The following is a 20629-nucleotide window of genomic DNA, read 5'->3' on the forward strand; positions in this document are numbered from 1 at the left end:
TCATGACAATACGCCACGTGTCTTCTATTCGCAGTGATCAGCTAGGGTGTTCGATAACTAACGACTTTTACTGCACGTGCACACTTAGTAGATAGTGGCATTTTGTTGCACAGTGGTCTTAAGGTAATTATTTTGGTCAGTTCCGTCAGCTGCGGGCTAGCAGCGCTACTCCGATTTTTTTTTTGCGAACTGATATTAACCTCAACATTTTGGTCACTTCCGTCACCCTTCTCCTAAGGGAGCTACTTCAATTTTCTTGCTCTGTGATCTTAAGGTAAACATTTTCGTTATTTCCGTCAGGTTTGTGCTAGCAGCGGTACTTCAATTTTTCGGCACAGTGACCTTAAGTAAGTGTATTGATTATTTCTATCAGCTTTGCGCCAGCAGCACTACTCCAATTGTATGACATTTGGGTTTATGGATAGATTTCACTTAACCCCTGCCCTCCCAGCTTCAACGTAGGCATAATTTACTCTCTCCACTTTCCTGCTTCGCGAACCACTCCTTCACTCTTTCTTCTCTCCACCATTGTGGAAGCTGCCTCTGTCGCTTCCTTGCCCCCCGTTTTCCCGTCCGCTTTTTGTCGGGCTTCACAGATGTTTATTTATTTATTTATTTATTTATTTATTTATTTATTTATTTATTTATTTATTTATTTATTTATTTATTTATTTATTTAATATTTGTTGGTTTGTTTGTTTGTTCGCAACACCGCTAAAGTCTCTCTGAGGGGGTATTGCAAAGGGGGGTTACATTTGCATATGTACTGCATAAACGTAAGAAAATTGGGCAAAAAAAAAACAAAGCGCGAGTATTGAAACTTTACAGGTACTTAAATTTTCAACTTTCCTCTAAGCAAGCAAAGCCGTCTGAGGCAAAATGTCGCAAATAATATGTTGCATGGGCTTTGAACTGTATGTACAGTCAGGAGGAGAAAGCAAAACGTTTGTTCTCTTTGCACCCCGTATGGCCCTCTAGATCAATCATGCAAAGCGTCTAGCCCCTCCATTCCTGGTCCTTTTGGATTTTTGGCATAAGCAGTTTCCTTTGTCCTAGAAAAGTGCCTTCTCTGACCACTAGATATTTGTTCAGATCCATCCCCAAAAGACTGGTTTTGACGCTGCGGATTCTAAAATTGGTAAAATGTACATACAATTAATATTATAATAAATTAAAGCTACACCTCAAGAAACTGAAAACAGCCCATAAAATATGCGCCCTCTTTCGTGCGGTACCCCTTCACAAACGATAATAGCTGTCGGGTATTGCTCGCTTCTAGATCCACGCTCTATTGGTTCTATACTTGCAAATGAATGAGGGGACATTTTGAAACCTAGACAAGGGTTAATATCGGTGCTACAGTGTCAACCATGATGCCATTTCGCAGAAAAAATGCTCTTCATGTAGCTGTTACTCAAAAACATCCACAATTTTTCCCCTATTACCAGCCGAGCAATAAAATTAAATTTATTTTTCTTGAATATATAAGTACAAGGATATACAGCACAATTCTACATAGGTAGATACATAGGTATATACTGTATGGGTACCAGATTGAGACCTCCCTTTCTGAAAACAGGGCAGTTGGCAGACCCAATTTGTGGAACACTCTTACTTAATACTGATAAAGTTAATCATTCTTAAAAATCTTCAACAATGTAAATCAGCATTGTAAACATTTAATGTAAAATTTCCGCCCTGTTTTGTACTTGAACCATTCCCCTTTTGTACCTTTTAAAACAACCAGAAAAATATAGTATAATTTAAAAAAAAAATTGTTTACAACTAGTGGGACTGAAAGCTCGCCAAAGACCCTGGCCAGATGGCCTAAGAACAGTATGCAGACCACTGCTAATATTATTATGGCATGGTTTAACCGTAAAGGGGACTCATTTGGAAGACAATGGGAGCAACAATTTTATTACGGCATCTGTTTTTGGAAACTCTGGAATAGTAACTAAAGAGTACAGGTTGCAAAATTTGTACTAGGCATTTTATAAAATACTTCGCATTGTGGTGCTCTTAATTTCCAAGAATGTACTTGTTTGATTTAGTCGCATACTTACAGGCCCGTAAAGGGGGCGGCCCAGGTGAGCACTGTAGCACCAGGGCCAACGTCTCTGTTTTATTGCTGTGACTTTGACCCAAGTGCCAGATTCGCTTCCAATGTTTTGAACTATTTGTTTTGAACCATGTTTTGAACTATTTGTTTTCTCTCAGGGAGGGCGCGTATACAAAACGCGGATCCACCGCACACCCTACGCTCGGTTCTGAAGTTTCTTCTCAATGGCTTTCCCGAATTCGGGATCAACTTCCACAAATCTTGCGACAGCCCGCTGACGGAGGAATTCTTGGGCGTGGCGTAGGTGATCGGCGATGTTTGTAGTCAGGCGATCTTGTTCTGCACCGTCCAGCAACTTTAGAAGGGAGAAACATGGACATAAATGGCAGTGCAAGGTAACTTTGTGCATCAGAACTGTTGAACTCTTTTAAAAAGCAACGCGGTATTCTTTAGACTTCTTCCTGCGGGGTGTTAGCTCTTTTGTAGAGACTTTGGCGTAAAATACTGCCCAGCTATATTTTAACCTGTGCAGCTATGCTATTTCAGGGTGAGTTCAAGTCTCCCTGCACCCTATACGCAGTACAGAAATTGGGGCTTTATTATGGAATGTTATACTTCATTCCAAAAGTCACACGAAGGAACTAACTTTGGAGATGGTTATCTGCGCACGTTCGCTTTTAAAGCGAGGCTTCTGTGTTCTCACTGACAGCGTCTGTAACGCGAAAACGTCATGTGAAAGAAAAAACCGCTCCCCGCGGTCGGAATCGAACCTCCGTCCTTCGCCTTATGAAGCCAGTCTGTATCCTATTGCTCCATTCCGAATTTTTCCTTTCTTTTCTGCATCTTTTTAAGTTGCACACTCTATTGTCGGTTTAAAATCCGCCGGCCATACTTTGACTGCGTAAAACTGCAAAAACTCTAAAAGTTTCAAGGTTACCAAAATCATGCAGCCACTCGGTTTGTCTGCGTTACATTTCGTACACTTTGTGGAGCAACTTTACCTTATCCGCAAAGTGCTGGGAGACAGTTCTCGTGTCTACGTCGGGGTGCCTGACAGCTATTCAACATCACCATATTGCGTACAGTCCCAACAGCATGACAAGGTCACATGGTAAACCATTAGTAGTTTCCACTGAAAGAGACTGGATACCCTGCGCTGTGAGTGGACAATCTTTTTTGAAGTCCTCTGCAGGACGTCCCCAAAAAGGATGGCGTCCCTACTCTCGATGAAGGCGTGCCTGATTGCTTCTTTCTGACATAGTCGAAGCGGTTTGGAGAACTGAGACGGCTACCAAAAAATCCGTCACGAGAAAGCTTCGCGTTCAATCATCGTCGTGGTTTGAAAGAGGGGTGCATGATTATTTCGAACACAGCTTGCACAATCTCGTTTAGGTGCAGTCAAGTCTACTCAGAAGGTTTAAAATATCATCGCGTAAACCTTGGCTTTCGCTTTTTTTCAGCGCAAATGGCAGGCAATATGAAAGGAGAACACAATAAACACGAATGAAAACAGTCTTTTTCGTGAATGTCGGTCTCTAGTCAAGAAAAGTATCACAATTAGGTTGCGCTCTATGTTACATTCCTGTTTCGTCTTTATACACAATATTACCCACGATAATGTTTCAATTGAAGGTATCTTCATTGACTATACTGAATAATTCGCTCATTTCAGTTCATTCACTGCAAATATGTGAATGATGTTTATCGAAATTAGCCCTCACAAGAGCAAAAACATCGTTAGAAGCAACGTCGCGTGCTCAGGCAACGATATTCTCAACGACGGTGGTCCCATGAGCTTTTCCCAATTTATCACTCTTTGGTCATACCACATGCGATGCAGTAAAAAAGCTTTCCCGACATCAGCCCGGATGGTTCCAATTTTCTCAATAACCAAGGATAAATAACGCTTTGTAACCTTCCAAAAGAGCCCCGGTTGAGTGAAGTTGTCGTCGTCCCCATCATCCCAGCGGCCTGCTTCACCGGAAACTGGAAACTTGTGTTCAACGTGAGCCAGGCTTCTCTCTGGCTCAGCGAAGCTGCTGGGAAAGTAGTTGGGGCCTTGGCCTGCGAAGTGTAGAAATTCGGCATGTGCGGTAAGTCGCTGCGGCAAACCATACTTCCCTGAGTGCATACGGTACTTTCCGTATTTCTTTCATAGGTAGAGTTGCCAGGTACCCCAAATACATTTTACCTTGTAAAAAAAAGACAGAACGAGCCCACTTTAGTAGATGCGAAGCATCTCATGCTCGGGGTTGTGTCGCTCCCTCCCTTGTTGTTGTCCGCCGTCCGCACTCTACAGCGCATGCGCGTCTTTTCAGCCCCGTCAGCGTTTGGACTGACGTCAGGGCAGTCCACTATAAAAAGAAATAGGCGGCACCCGGTTTCATTCCCACGACTCTCTGGCCGCAACGGGAGGTACGTGGCGCTCTTCCCACTGCGCTACAAACCGAGACGGGAGCATGTGCTACGAACGCGCCTTATGTCCTTCACACATTCAAACTACGTCAAGAAGCTACTGATACAACGAAGGCACGCGAAGATGGTAACCCCATGGCTGCTTCGCAATCTACTCAGGTTTCCCCTACGGGAAGATGGTGTAATTTTTATTACAGTTTTCCGAAGCCGAGTGTTGCTATTTGGGGTGTACCGTGTACGACGTTACCAGGAACAGTGATCCTAAAGCGTTTAAACTTCGGTATCACGGTCCACTTGTAGGTCGGTGGTGGCAGTTTTGGAGAGTTTTAGAACGGGTACCGAAAATTGCTGCGGCCTATGAAATGCAAAATGTCATCAGAATTTCACGCAGAAGAACGCGTGCAAACGAGTCTACAACGCTTTGTGTCGAGCCTTCCTTTAATAGATTCCAGCTCCGTTTGCTTTTAATTTACCCAATAAACAAACACGTCCTTTTAGCATAGGTAAGGGTTTATTCATCAGCCTTTATCTTTCCTTGAGCAAATTAACTCCGTTTATCTAGACACAAAACCTGCAATTAGTGCGGGTATACCAAAGTGGGGAAGCGCTCGAATATTTATGAAGTTACAAATAATACTGAGTAGCAATGTGGGTTCTGACAAACTGTAGATCGTTATGTGTACATTCTTTGCTAATTAATAATTCTCACAATTTATGTCGCAGGACAATCATTTCTAATGTTAGGGACAGAAGCCTAGAGTGTAGAGCGAAAACCATTGGTACCTGGATTTTTGAACGCCATGGGGCCATCTCGCTCGTAGCTGCCTGAATGAGCCCTATAAGGGCAGTTCACAGGCAACTGCATGTAGTTCGCCCCAAGACGGTGCCTCTGAGTGTCGTTGTAAGAGAACATGCGCCCCTGCAAAACGGCAGAACAGGTTAGTTGAATATTTGTGGGTACTACAAAGCACATTGTTCTATTCTACTTTTTTACTGAAAGTGTTATTTTTAGCACTATACATATTGACCCCAAATAACGTATAGCTGATAACCCGAATAACCCGAATAGCTGAAAGTATGAAGACACCAATTAACGACGCCACGTGGTTTCACCGTTCTCCGTTTCAGACTGGAACACCTAAGAATGCATCAGACCAGATCGGATTTCAACGTTAAATTTGATTACTGTAAATAATGAATGGTCTGAAGTCCTTAGGAACCCATTCCTCGAAACAATTTCTAGTTCCCGCTTCACGTTACCAGACGGGTCGTCATAAAATTGTCCTCGGACATTCCGGCACCTACCCAATTTTAAATGGCGTGAGGTGCCCAGATGACATGGGACTCTTGTTTACGATGCTTATTCCTTTCGTTTGGGTTTTTTTCTCTTCTTTTAAGCCTTTGTCACCCATGCTGTCAAACGGCTGCTGGGATGTGTCTTTTTCTGTTGTTCCCCAAAGTGTCTCAACCCTGTTATACATGTTTCAAGTTTTTCTTATTGGTTTTTCATGTTTTTTATTTGTTGCTGTTTTTTTTATAAACATACGTAAGCGGTCATGTCCTTGCATTTCCCGCTTTTATGCGATCTTCTTTTTACGGTTGTTGTCATGACTTTTTCACTCAGTTATAACCATTTGTAAGCTGATTTTCCGCTTCACCCTTATGTAATGCCCTGGATAGGCCCTTTAGGGAAACATAAATGGTGATAACAATGAAGTTTGAAATTTCTGAGTGACCCTTGGAATAAAATAAATTCATCTCACGTAGAAAGTAAAATAAGAATAAAAATCAATGCTTTTTATGCGCGTGGATTCATTCCAAACCAAACGTTTTGCAAACACAAAGGCTCGACATGAAGAAAAGAATTACTACCTAAATAAGCAAAGCTTACAGAAAGAACCATATACGCTAACATAAATGCACTGCTTACTCCTTTAGCATAAATGTTCAGCAGTATACATTAACAATAGAACAAGCACAGCTTTAAAGAGCAGATACCTGCAGAACTTTGTCAGGACTTGGCTCAATGCCGGGCACCAACGTCCCCGGGCAGAAAGCAATCTGCTCGACGTCTAAGAAGTAGTTGCTGGGGTTGCGGTTGAGGACAATCTTGCCCACAGGGTGGAGGGGAAACTCAGAATACGGCCACACCTAGGGAAGACCAAATTACCAGGCAAAATTTCTCGAAGCAAGGAATTTACTCTATTAAAGCACGAGTTGTGCCTATTGTCATGATATTGTTGCGTCCTGGCAAACAGCGGCGCACGCAAGTTGTCTTCACGAAGATGCAGGGGCAAAGTATTTATTAGGTGAGGTGCCTAACGTGCTAGGTTTAACAGAGAGAGAGCACCGGGTGGTGGCTAGCAATATGGCGACCAATCCAGCACACGAACCGCAAGCCAACGTCGTCATCTGTGGGGCCACATCACACGGCACGTACCCACGCGGGGTAATTGCATATCCGTCCTACTTTAAAACGCCGTTATCCCACAGTTGCGCACGTGACAATATCATAACGGCGAATGGATATTGTCAAAAACTGTCTAAAACTGAAACACTTTGCCGGCTGCAAAAATTTCAAAAGGAATTATATTACTTTGATGTATGACTAATACTTGTCCATGAAAGACTGCCAGAGGAACGATGGTTATTGTTGATTTTGACTGTTGCTTTCAGGGATACTGAGTTCACGACTGCCCAAATACTAAATATAGAGGGAACCATACCAAAATATTTTGAGGTTGTATCTCTGGTATCTAAATTTTTATGTGCCAAGTGGCCGGCTATGTGGAGATATTGTCACGAAGCCAAAGACGATGCAGCTGTCTAGAAGGAAAACCCGTTTATTGGAGCGAACTTGTGCTCCACTAGGAACTCAAAGAACACACAGGCGGCGAAGTAGCAGTCAACAAAGTGACGTGTGCAGGCGAGCGTCGGCGATTTGAATGCCACGGCGTCTGCTCTGCGGTCATTTATCTCTCGGCGCGAGGGATTCTCGAATAGTCGAATTGCATCCAGAACACTGTAGATCATAGAAGATTATTCTAGGCTGGTGACTTTAGTTCACGACACTCTGTCTATCAAAGGATAAAACACGTGCGGCATAAAGAATACAACATGCGGTTCACTTCGCCTGCGAATAATACATAACATAGGCCGGCGCAGCCGGTCGGCAAAAAAAAAAAACACAAACAAACCCAAAACATGCTGCGTGGCAATATATCGTGAAGGAATATTACATGGCGTTAAGATATATTTTGTATCATTTAATAAAGCAACATAAAATAAGTACAAAATACAAGAAACACCAGCTGATGCCAGAAATAATCTGTCGTGCACTTGCTGAGTAATAGCCGTTGTGTAAAACGGCCAGGCTTATATTTACAAAAGGTACTAGGACTTGATGAGTATTTTATGTGCTTAGTATGGCCGAACGCTTAGGCGTTGAAAACCGAACATGATCTACACCAATGTTGTAATAAAGATAATAAAGTATATTAAATCTCTAAAAAGAAACGAAATACACGATTGGGGGAAATGTTTTCTTTTGTCTGAATGGCGCAAAAAATACATATCGTTAGAAAATCTCTAGTTTTAACATCTAGACTGTTTCTTACGCTTCCGTAGCATAAAACAGTGCATAAAGAGCACCCCACTGCACTGACTTATATTAATCAACGCTCCCGTTTCATTCCTCGTTTGCTTAAGCGCGCTTCCAGTGTTTTCTTTCTGATTCGTAACAAATGCGCCGAAGCTTCTAGATCTGTTACTAACACTTGTTTGCTGTTCCATGCGTGTTAGCTTTTGTAGCAAAAGCTACATTAAGCTACCTAGGGCGCTCTTCGCGGGGTGACCAGTTTTGACCTTGAGAACTACAGGTCAAAGCACGCCTTCTTCCGGAAGCGACCGGCGACCTTCTTCCGGAAGCGACCAGATGCCGAGGAGAGACGGGAGGCTGCGGAGAGATAGGCTTTTTCTTGGATGAAACCAGCGCGAACCTAAATAAAGACAAAGAAAGTGGAACGCAAACAGAGCCGCTGGTCTAAACACTAAAGTTTAATATCAGAAGTGTCATGTAAACACGGAACACAAAACAATAAAAACACTGCGCATGAGCAAAACAAGTTTATAAAAGCCACGGTGATAAGGCAAGTAGATGGACACCGGCTATAGTCAAGGCCCACGCAGATATGAAATCTGTTTGGGATGAAGACAGACGCTTGCGCGGCTGACACATTTGTTTACTATTTGTGCTATGTGGAACGCTTCCATAATTTCGCGGGGCGTTCGTTCACGTTGCCTAAATAAAATGCCAGTGGCAAGAAAATTAGGTTTACATCCGCGGCACTTAGTACAATCTGAAGAAAGATGGGATGATGGAGGCCCTTTAATGACAGTAACATGCTCCCTCAGACGCAGGTTGATACAACTATAGTGTTCCACATCCTTTGTCCTCGCTTACGTTTGCGGTGATTTCATCCAAGAATGTGTCTTTCTAAATAGCCTAGTTCGCAACCCAGATAGGCGAAGAAAGAACGGAGACTTGCGCGCATCTCCATGCTTTCGCGGGACCCGTGTCGCCACCTGGCGGATCGCCCGGCTCGGAGCAGCGGCCCAATGGGGGGAGAGAGAGGCGGCAGAGGAAAGATAGGCGAGGAGAGAACGGAGACGTTTGCTGAACCCGTGTCGTCTTCTGGCGGAAAAAGGTGAGAAGGCGCTGCCGCAGCGATATGCGCGCGCCACAAAGGAACGCCAGGAGGCCAGAAGCAGCCCTGATTCGTGTGTGATGGAGGAAGACGAACTGGCCGCTCTGGTCGCTCGTGCAGAGGTGAGGCTTAAACAAGGCCGTGAGGCAAAAAAAGATGAATAAACAGTGTATTTATTGCAAGCATGTCTGTATATAACTGCGAAACCACGCCTCGACCACACCTCCACAATGGGCCTAGCCAAGGCAGTGAAGCTTTCGCTATCAACTATGGTAATCAAGCTAAACCACAGCAATTTTTTATGAGTTTTCCCTTCAGAACCAATACCCACCTTTGTCACATCAAACGGGTTGAATGTTGACGTTTCTGCCTGCTGTAAAGTCATCACCTGGATGTACAATGTCCATGTAGGGTACTCCTTGTTTTCAATAGCGTTGTAAAGATCACGAGTGGCGTAGTCCGGATCTTTTGAAGCGAGTTCACCTGCCCTTTCCACGGTCAAGTTTTTGATTCCCTGGTCGGTCTGCGCAGTTCAAAGTAAGGCATCCTAATGAATACGTGGACTTCCAGGAATTATGAAAAGTCGTCTGAAAAACCTAAACGTGTAAGTTGATCAGAGTTCAATGTTCTGTAGGATTTAATCCTGGGCTCCCTTTAACAAAATAACGCTGCAAGCCATGAGTGTCTTACAATCTGAAGGCAAAAAACTGTGCCCAGAAACTGCTAGTAACAGTGTTCTGAATGCGACAGACACACATAATCGCACTGGGTTCGTTTCGAAACTTTCTTCAAAATCAACTTTCCTCAAATGATTCGGCAACCAGCACGAATATGTATTGTTTAATCAACGTTAAATGTAGAAGTTTTTGTGGGGCCAATCCGGTGTTACGCAGACGATTGGTTGAATGCAGAAATAAAAAAACTATTTTTGTCGAAGTTTTATGATCAGTTAAAGCAGGAATCATTGCAATAAAATGTTGCAAGGCGCAAGGAGCTTGTTTCGATGATATAGCTTGAGGGTTGAATAGTAGAGAAAAATACTTCTGTTTTCTTTTAAATTCAGGCCAAAATCAACATGCGTCACAACAGCAAAATTTAACAATGCAGAATTACCAAAATGTCATAAAATACAATCCAGCGATTTGTGTTATGGCATTTACATGGGGTAAACAGAAAGTAGCGCTAACAAAATACCAGGAGGTCCCCTAACACTTGGGAGTGAATGTAGCATTGGGAGTGCCTAGTTTACCTTGCAGTGAAATTTGCAGTACACGGCTTCCTCCCTAGAATTCACGAGCTTGAAAGCGTGGCAACCGAATCCGTGCATGTGGCGGTAGCCATCCGGGATACCGCGGTCGGAAAAAAGGAACATCACCATGTGCATCGTTTCGGGACGAAGGGTGATGAAGTCCCAAATTGCATTGGCATCCTGCGAAATGCATATTGGTGCACCCCTATTACAGTACAATTCGTTAATCAGCCCAAGAAAAATTGCGCTTACAAAAATGTATGCAGCATCAGAAGAAACATCCAATAAAACCTCTGTGGAGGTGACTGCACTTAGACGTAGATAGATGCAGCTCACCAACGCCTACCAGATGACCCCAATCCTGACATTAAATTTACTGTGCAGTTTACGCCGTACGGCTTGAATATGTGCTAGCCCTTACACAAACGGAGTGGACACAGGGTACTTTTCGTTGTGGTCGTACTTTTTGTTGTGGTTTCGTAGGGAGTGGAGCTTTGGTTTCGAATAAAATCGCTGCTTTGCTTTCCTTTGTGAAAACAGGGTACGTTAAAATTTAGGACACCAGTATTAGCACGTTTGCAGAGATAGAATAGCAATTAGTTGAGGCATCTTTTTATAGATACAAATTGGATACCATAATTATTCGCACCCGCTAACCCCCTCTATATCTAAAAACTGAAACATTATAACAGGTTGATAAAACGCTTCAGATGTGGTTATTACCCTGATGTTGGTGACGGGATTTCGTTTCTGGCTGTGAACAAAGCTGCTGAACAGGAAAGGATCGCGCAGGAAGAAGACGGGTGTATTAAGGCCCACGAGGTCCCAGTTTCCATCGTCTGTGTAGAACTTGACTGCGAAGCCTCGAGGGTCACGAACCGTCTCCGCAGAGCCCATCTCTCCAGCTAAAAAAAGAACAAGAATATTAACCATTAAAAGGCGGCTTCCATCACAGTGTACCGTTATTCCACAATGCAGTTATATAGCTCGCTCTATAGGGTACAGGAAAACAGCTAAGCCGCTTCGACTCTTGATTATGTTATATACCCTTCTTTCTCTTTAAATAACAACCGGACCATTCTCTGGGTAACCTTCCTGCCTTCCGTGTACTCTCCTACCCTTCCTTCCTTCCTTTGTGAAGTGTCCGTCTGCAACGCAAAAAAACCCGGATTTGAATAAGAATGACATTCATTTAAAAGGCATTGATTTATGAATTTTATGCCGGGCTCGAATGCAGATAATGCATTGCTTTTTAACAGGAGAGCTGTTTATGCTTTCAATTTAATTCCTATTTCCATTAATGTGTTGATATTCTGCTCCAACTACCCCAATGTTTCCTTTTTCTCAACAGTGTTGACAAGTATGAAATATTGCTGTATGGAATTTTTTGTATGGAAAGTTCTAATTCAAAAAGTTTTTTATCTCTTGGCTGGGTGGGTAAATCGAGGCACAGAGGGACGGAGAGAACACGTTTTCGTGTTTAAGCAGGTCCCACAAAGACACTCCTTAAAAACCAAGTGACTTGGCTGTAGCAAAAAGAGACGCCCGCTGCCTAAGACATAGTCTATGTTCGGGCAAATGACAACGGAGAAGAAAACGCTCGTGAAATTACGCGTGCCCATGGTATGTGTGTCAGCATCACACCCGTTGCATCACCCGAAAGAGGTTTGATTTTCGTCGGTAATAAACAGACATACCGGCCTTACTGGTAACCGGAGATATGAAAAGCGTTAATTTGGTTCTGTTAGTATTTGTAATTCCGGAATCAAGTAAAGATGAATGTGCGCGACGCAGAAATACTGGAGGTTGAAAAGAAGGTTGGCGTTTCTCTGTCACCCATATTTTGTAGGTATTTTTCGGTTTAACTAAATATGTCAGGTTGCTTATATTTCCAGGCTGTGACGGCTGAAATATTTTCGACGCATCATTTTGGCATACTGTGAAATACTAAGTGACATTTACAGGTAATTCACTTTAGTTTTTTTCTTTCTGGGTTGATCAGACGGATTGGAAATATGTAGTATAATTAGGCCGTGCGTGGTTGGCACTCACTGCGTGCCGACCGAAGCCAGGAGAAAGAGAGACTTAAAAAAAAGCAAGACAGTTTGTTTTTGGTGCATTTTCGCCACTCGAGTAAGTACGAGACCCCACCAAAGGGTGATTTTTCTTTTGAGTTCGATGTAGTTGTGTTTAATCCAGCTATAAATATCCGTGTATTAAGTTTCATACTAGAGGAAACTCGCTACAGGGGCGTGTCATCAGGGGACACCCCTGTACCAGCTAGAAACGTTCCTCTCCTGCCTGGCCTGGCTTTCTACATGGCTTTTTATGGCCCCAAAAACAAACGCAACAAAATTGAAAACATTTTTTTCTTGTTCAGGTTGCGAGTAGTTCAGAAGTTTTAGACCAAAAAGGTTTTGAGTTGCTACACCCTTATGATATTGACATACTTACTGTTTATTATGGCCTATACAAACACAGCAACCTTTTGAGGTTGTTGGCGGCCAAAGTCGAGTAACGGTGAAGTTCTTCTCCACCGTAGAAGGCTGCATGGTGTTAAAAGTTCCGCTCTTGAATACTCTATCCTCTAAATTTCTTTCGTGTACCTACATATCAGTACAAAAGTCTTTGATCACGCCAATGTCTTTTTCTTTGTCGTTTTTTGTCTTTTATGTCGCCGGCGACGTTTTTAAACCAGGGTTGTGTGTTGCTTCACCAAAACAAAACCCAGGTGATTTTTTTAAACAAAAGCTCACTGTAATTTTTGTCCGCACACCTGTGCTTCGTAGTAATTCTACGCAAGGCTACATGTGCGCAAAACAATGTTTACATGTATAAAACGTGCCTTGACTTGTAGTAGCTCGAAAAGATGTTTTCTTTATACATATGCGTTGTATGGAGGCTCACTGCTGGAGAAACACATCGGTAGCGTAATACGTGCATCAAAGTGGTGGTGGTGGTGGTGGTGGTGGTGGCAGAAAAAAAACTTCTCTACAAAAACTGCAGGTAAAAAGTTGTACATCCCTACACCCCTGACTACCCGCGAAAGAAAGCTACCGTCAGTATCTCATTATTAACGTGTTGAAAACATAAAAATGATTTTTAATTGAACAGGAGTATTCTAGGTCGAGGAATAAAAGAGATAGAGAGTGGATACGTTGATGCCCGTAATTGCGTATTCTGCTGCTTTGATGCGTTCATTGTACCAGATATTCGTATCTGCAACACAACATTTACAGTTGCTTGGTGGTTACTCATTAGGTGCAGGGGTGCACCCGGACGTGACACTACTACCAGTGATAACTGATAAGTCCTTTAAAGCTGCATAGCATTCGGTCGGCATATTTTTTTCTTTTATATATCAACTCAAGAAAACAACTCTATTTGCACTCTGCGTTATTTCCTTGTCTTAATAAAATTTGCACATTTTTTAATACTTGCATGCAGTTGTCAAATTTGTTCTCTGGTGTGGGTTTGTACGGAGCAACGGTAGTCGGCCTCGAATGCTTGCACCCTGCTGAAAAATGGTTCGCAAAGGCAATATTGGCCTTGATTTCATGCAAACTATGTAACCTTTATCAGCGGCTCATTCCAACCATCCCGTGCAAGGGATTCTTTTATTTTGATACCTTTATCAGCGGCTCATTTCAACCATCCCGGGAAAGGGATTCTTTTATTTTGAATTTAGCGTCACATATCTAATTTGTCTCAAGGGCAGCAGGTGGCTACGCACCAATGGTTGAAAAACGAGCGGCCACAGGAGTCTTCGTGCCAACCGAGCTGAAGACGGAGGCCCTGGTGTAGTCTGTGATGTCGTGCGTCACTTGGAAGTGCCCGAAGGCCCCGGACCCTCTGGCGTGCACAACGCGCTCTGGGATCCGTTCCCTGCATGGGCATATATAAATAAAAACGACCCCTGAGGATGGCTGCACGTTGCTGCTTCATACCGACCTCTTTTTGATTGTAACGACTGTTGAGTTGACCAGTTCAGAAGAACATTGACGATGGAGTACGTTGCTTTAAAAAAACGTTTCTGTCTAGCTCAAATTAATAATTACCACAGCTAGTCAGCTGTCCTGAACCTATTTTCCGCTGTATAAAAAGTATTATTGTGCAACAAATGGAATCAGAGACCATGGCCGCTGTAGGGCGGTGGCTTTAGTAAATATACGTTACAGGAAGCCACCCATTGTGAGTGCTACGACCAATTAAGCGGCATCGCTAATTGGTGGATAATTGTTTACTGAATATTCTACGGAAAGTTTCCGCAGCTAAATTTGCTTTCGCAGAGGTACAGTTTATATGCACCTGGTATTAACGGAGGCGATTGTTTCTTCCACGCAATTTTTTATGTGAAAGTTGTATAGTTTCTTATTGGAGCCGCACGATGTGTTGTGAGGTAGATCGCGTTTTGTTGCTACAATGATTGGTTGTTTGACTTAACCTTATCGACCCACCTAAATTAAAATTGTTAGGTATTTGAAACTGTATATTTAACCTATTTATTTTCTTTGCTGTGTTATCAAGATCTGACCAACCGTCATTGCGCCTTGCGGGTAGCCTATCGGAATGTGGAGTAATTATTGGTTTTTTTCCTGGTACATCGGTACACCAAACATAAAAAAGGAAGTATACACTAACACAGACAACTGGCGCTATAAAATTGCCCGCACTATTCCTAAACATAATGGCTACCAGGAAGCGATTTACAGATTTATATCAACACTTCAAGTGCGAATAAAATCGGAGCTTTGGACTATTGTTGTGCTTTGGACTACTGTCCAAGCAAACTCCGAGACCCTGTAGGCTTTCACAATTTCCCCCGAAACGAAGCACAGAGAAGTACAGATGGTCAGCTGAAGGCGACTCAAGTTCTAGAGTGGTTCCAGGCACTCTAATGTTATGGCTTTTGATTACAGTGGGCGCCAAAACGCGCCGCGCACACGACAGGCGTACTGAGAGAGCGACACGGTTGCTGCGCCGGCGGCAGCGGCCGCGGCCACGAAGTTGCGTATGCCGGCGAAGGTAGTTCGAGTAACAGCTTGTTACCGCTGCACTACAGAGCCAACACTTCAAGTGCGAAGTTTTAATGAACCTACTGATCTCATATCTAAGCTTCGCACAAAAAAAACCTTCTGGAGAGAATGTTCAAAGCAAGGCTTATTACAAAGAATTAACGTTTTAGCATAGCGGTACTTCTCTATTGAAAGGAAATCTTCAGTAGTTTATTTCATCCTCGCGCATTTTAAAAAGCTTCCAAAATCCGAACAAAACAAAATATTTTAATAATGGTGAGAATATGCAAAATAGGATTTCTATAATTAAAGGGAAATTTAAAAACATTGAGCCGGCAAACAACGCTTCTCTTTAGGCAAAGGGTCGGTCAAGAATATCTTGTCCGATGACTCACAAAAACTTCATTTTGCAGGAGTGTCTAAAAAGTGTCGTAGAGGTGAAATCTTGCGTGTTTTTTTGGTGCACCCGACGAAACATTCCGCATGTACTCAACCAGAAAATGCCTCAAATCTGTTAACATACCACAGATAATGCTCGGCAATATGGAGAATGGAAACTAGTGTAAAACAACAAAAATGCTCTTGTTGACACCGTATTTTATTATTGCAAAAGCGCTTACCAGCTATATTGTTCATCTCAGCAGAGTGAATGTTCGGCAACATAGTACATGTTTTTGTTGCAAAATTATCCGGTTTGAAAGCGATAACTATAGTCACTAATAAGGGATTTCCTATTAACCTATCGTGAAGAACTATCGATCTGAGCACACTGCTGTTGGAACAATCTAAATAGCATAAGGATATAAAGCAGAAAGAACACGACATTCGAAAATGATTTTTCAATTAGAAGCTTAAGTTATTTAAAATGACAGGAAGACAGGAATACTTTTTAATGGGTATGGAATTATTGGCTCCAGTCGCAAGTACAAATACGGATAGCATAAAAAGGTAACGCAAACGCCTTCACAAAAAAACTTTCACCTAGAAACAATGCCCGCACCTGTCAAAATGTGCCATATCGTCAATGAAGGCCGCATCTTGCAGCAGCACTGGCCCTCTTGGTCCTGCGGTGAGGACGTGCGTCTTGAGAGAGCCATTGCCATTGTGCTGAGGCGTTGAGGTTTTCTGAGACCCCACACCCCCCAAAAAATACGAGAAAACGAGAAAAAACAGTTCATGAGCGGCTGACTTAAGTTTTCATATTCAAGAAAAATGATTTGCATTGAAGCCTGAATAAAACAACTTTCAATAAAAATTGTAGAGGCACCAAGGAGAAAAGTTTTCGAGGTAAAACACATGAAAAGAATACTTGTTTCTCCCGTGTTACACAAGGGAGTGTACTACAGCCACCACGTGGAATCCGCATTATTGCTTGCCATACGCGAGTCACACACCAGATTCCAATGGTAAGAGCATGCGTCTTAAACAATGGTTTAACTAAGCTCGCCTACATTGTCACCGACCTTGTCGCAACTTAATGACACTAACTAGAAACATTCCTTAATCAACAACTCCAAGACATAATGCCCTAATGTAGAGCTTTCTGTAGGTTTTTAATTTAGACAAATCTTACAAAAAGAACGCACCTTAACACTGCCGTTAAAATCAAACTGTAGTTATTATTCAAATGTAGTTCGGTACACAACGGAAGTTTGGTTGATACAATTTGCCCAAAAATGTATCTTTTACTAATTTCTTTCTAATATTTTCTCTTTTGCAATTGAAACATCCAGAAATGTTTACTACGCCTAAACACTCTCAATCCCCTAACTTTTAACCGACCTAATGAACGTTAAAACAAATTTGTCCCCTATAATTGTCGACACGAAGCGGCACTAACTGCGCCAAACGGTTTACCTATACAGCTGTCTTTACACAGACAATTGCATCTGCGCTATAGCAAGAACACTTCTTTTCTGCCGAGCCGAATCTACATCCTAAACCGCTGTCGTAACGCAAATACCTCCATCGTATCCCTCACGTGAGCAGCGCTTGGGATGAGGGGGGGGGGGGGGGGTAGCGCGAGTGGTGTGAAGGAAAAGGTGGAAGAAGCCATGGTGACTCAAAACATTCGCCTTTCGCGACTAAACACATTCGCGGCGTATATATTGTGCCAGTTTGAAGAATGGGCGTTACACTGATTTTTGCGCATTCAGATTGGGACAACGCATGACTTTTGAGTTTATGATACATATACATCCTGCACCTTAAAAATCACGAGTGTGCCGTTATCGACCGTATTGCGTGCTCAACTGAACTTTGCATGAATTTGCAACATAGTTTCTGGGATCTCATGCCAACTTAAAACCATTCAAGAACAAAAGCCTCATAGGACTGTGCCCCCGCCCCTCCACACGAGTAAAACCGACTTTCATTTCCGTCATGAAGAAGTATCCCTAAGTTACTTTTTTGCTATGATTCATTCCCAGGACAATATGGAAATATTTTTAGGGGGTAGTGTCGTAGATTACCGGGAATGTGTGGTCTCTGCCGTTTTAAAACGAATGCTATAAGGTCAGCCAATACGGTGGAAATGGTTTGGGGCGGGGGGGTGGCAGGGTGGGGGGGCGGGGACTGCTTGTCAGACAAGTAGCCTTAAAGGCCCAACCCTAGGGAACGGCTGTCACTGCCGTCTGGGCTCTAGTTAGACTGATATTCCGAACATAAAAAGAGCGGAAAAATTAAAACCAAGGCGTGCGCACACAGCGATAAAACAACGCCCATATTTGTTCTATAGAAATAAATAGCAAACTAATTTCAATTTATGGAGGTATAGAATTGGACAGGGTGCTAAAGAGCTGCTGAAAACAATCACATTGGTTTACCTCATTTAAATTATTCGCCTTCGCGATGCAATCAATGTGCTGTTCTCGCGCTGTGGTGATGCTTGAGAACTTCTGCTGTCACCCCTGTGCGGACTGAGGGGGAAAATATTTAATCTTGAAGTCTATGGCAATAAAGAACATGATTCAATGAATGCTTTTGTTTTATATGAGGCCATTTTAGGCAGAGATTGCACGTAAAAATATTAATTACAAAAACATCAGCAACATTTTCGAACGTTGTGAAACAATTGTGATCCTACAAAATTGGCGGCGCAAGGGAATCTGTCCCGTCTCCCTCTGCCGCCTAGCGCATTCTCTTCCTCAAGCTAAAGATTACGAATTTCATATATCTTCTTCGGACCCGTGTAGACATGATCTCCGGCCCTTTAGGGCTTATTTTGAAGAAACTCACTTTGCTGCTTTCTTTGTACTCCTTCAGCTGGTTCGACACTCGGTCGCTGTCAATAGAACCGGTGTAGCTCCGGCAGCATACAGTCGGCCCAGCTGAACGTTGAAAACATCCGGCAGGCGTTGCGGAAAGGCGCCAGGGACGAAAACAAAACTTGCGCGAAAGTGGAGCACACGCGCGAAGCATGCTTGCGGGTGGGCCACGAACTGCCGATCACTTCAAAACCGCCGCCTCCACAGCTCCCTCTGCGGCGACCTCTGGCCCAACTCCCTTAAGCGGGGCCTCCCGTGTGGCGGCGAAAATGCTTGGAGCATTGAGAAAAGCCGACGTTCCAACGAGATGGCGTATCTTTTGCGTGAACCGCCGGGTCATCGGGGGTAGATGAGCTCTAAGCACCTGGCAGTTGTTTTGTGGATAAGGAGTGCAGAGTCAGATCAGCGGCAAAATAGGAATGACGACGTTATTGTTGGGTACGTCAGAAAGACACCTCCTGAGGGAAAAACACCTAATCCTGATTGTGGCGAGCATAGCAGACATCACAAAGTTTGGCAAAGAGCGGTAACCAATCAAGAATTGAGGAGAAACGGAATTAAGGGTTCCACAGGAATTCACAGAGACAACTGAAAAACGCGTTAAACAACAAGAAGCTTTCATGATAGCGGCCTCAGATACACCCACTCGACCGGCATGAATTTTTTTCCAGAAACAGGCGAAAAAGAATTCCTAAGACATTTCAACGCATGTTGACGACACCCTAAATTATATAAATGATTAGTCTACAGAACATCCTTCGACTAGATACAGATTTACCGCGCAAAGAGCTGCCTTGAAGGAAGGGCTAGAAAAGTAGCTGAAGCAAGAACTCTGATTGAAGGGGAATGCATTTCGATGTCTTTCGAATGTTGAAATGGAGGGAAATGCCTTTTGAGACTCTTTTCTGTATAGATAACGCGGTAGCCATTCAACTTTTCAACCAAAGGCGTGCCAGCTACAAACCGCACATAAATAAACGAATCGCCGGAATCTACCCGCAGGCAATAAAACAAAAATAGGTCTATTGAATGAGCAAGAAATAGTTACCATCCTATAATTTCCACAGTTCCAAAGCATGCCGACATTTATCAGGACTCTAACAGTCCTGCCGGCGTTGAAAGCGTGTAAACGTTATTTTGGTGTAACGGGCAGACTTGGAAGTAATGAAATTACTGTAAGAAAATTACCGTAATTTAATTAGTTTTTCTTGTAATCAGTAATGTAATGAATTACTTTTGAGTGTTTGTAATTTAGTAATGTAACAAATTACTTCAGGCCAGTAATTTCATGGAAATTACTCATTACTTTTTAAATTACTTTTGGCTCCGATATAACCTGTCTGTTTCTCTTACGGCATAAAAAGTTGACCAAGTAGAGTTCCAGTTCCACGGCAGACGCCGACGCTGACTTCTTCACAGATGCCGACATTGACTTCTTCAATATCAGGAGGACCGGACCCATTCAGTCGCCAAGCGATGAACTCGAGCGTTGGAAAAGCAGCGGCATCGCTGATCTTAGTGTTTTCGGAGGGTACCCGAAAATGAAAAAGTTGTTCATAACGTTCAACAAAACCCTGCCCTCATCCGCGCCAGCTGAGCGTCTTTTTAGCATGGCAAAACACAATCTGTCGTACAAACTGGGACATCTTTCCGACGCCCACTTTGAATGACAGCTCCTTCTGAGATGTAATAAAGATATCTAACATATCAATGTATAGCGCTGTAAATAAACTGTACTTCAGTTGGTGTATAAACATACATTTTTGAGAGTGCAGGGTATATGTATATGAGGGTAAATAAGTGTATATGAGTTGGTAGTGTATGAGTGACGATTTTGTGTTAAAGTAATTTCAAAGTCATTTCATTACTTTTGGAAAGTAATAGTAATATAATTTCATTACTTTCGGCCACCTGTA

General features: G+C 42.9%; 1 protein-coding gene across 1 annotated transcript; it reads right to left on the reverse strand.

Annotated features, from left to right (window-relative positions):
* Positions 1–1450: 1450 nt before the first annotated feature.
* On the reverse strand, positions 1451–18990 carry LOC144142549 (catalase-like). The gene is made up of 10 exons (XM_077674134.1): positions 18685–18990; positions 16448–16572; positions 14166–14317; positions 11156–11337; positions 10433–10612; positions 9515–9706; positions 6476–6628; positions 5261–5396; positions 3978–4126; positions 1451–2417 (listed from the first exon to the last, which is right to left on the reverse strand). Exons 1-10 carry the CDS (start codon positions 18865–18867, stop codon positions 2259–2261), a joined length of 1611 nt encoding a protein of 536 aa, XP_077530260.1. The 5' UTR covers positions 18868–18990; the 3' UTR covers positions 1451–2258.
* Between the last annotated feature and the right edge of the window lie 1639 nt (positions 18991–20629).

The sequence above is a fragment of the Haemaphysalis longicornis genome, unplaced genomic scaffold (assembly GCF_048455015.1).
Source record: "Haemaphysalis longicornis isolate Haplotype H1 unplaced genomic scaffold, Haemaphysalis longicornis Haplotype H1 scaffold_6, whole genome shotgun sequence".
Lineage (NCBI taxonomy): Eukaryota > Metazoa > Arthropoda > Arachnida > Ixodida > Ixodidae > Haemaphysalis > Haemaphysalis longicornis.

Excerpts from the sequence above, each read along its gene's own strand:
- LOC144142549 (XM_077674134.1), bottom strand. The coding sequence starts at position 18,867 with ATGCTTCGCGCGTGTGCTCCACTTTCGCGCAAGTTTTGTTTTCGTCCC. Across the intron at positions 16,573-18,684 it reads AGTACAAAGAAAGCAGCAAA|AAAACCTCAACGCCTCAGCA; the intron begins GTGAGTTTCTTC and ends GTGGGGTCTCAG. Across the intron at positions 4,127-5,260 it reads CATGGCGTTCAAAAATCCAG|GCCAAGGCCCCAACTACTTT; the intron begins GTACCAATGGTT and ends TACACTTCGCAG.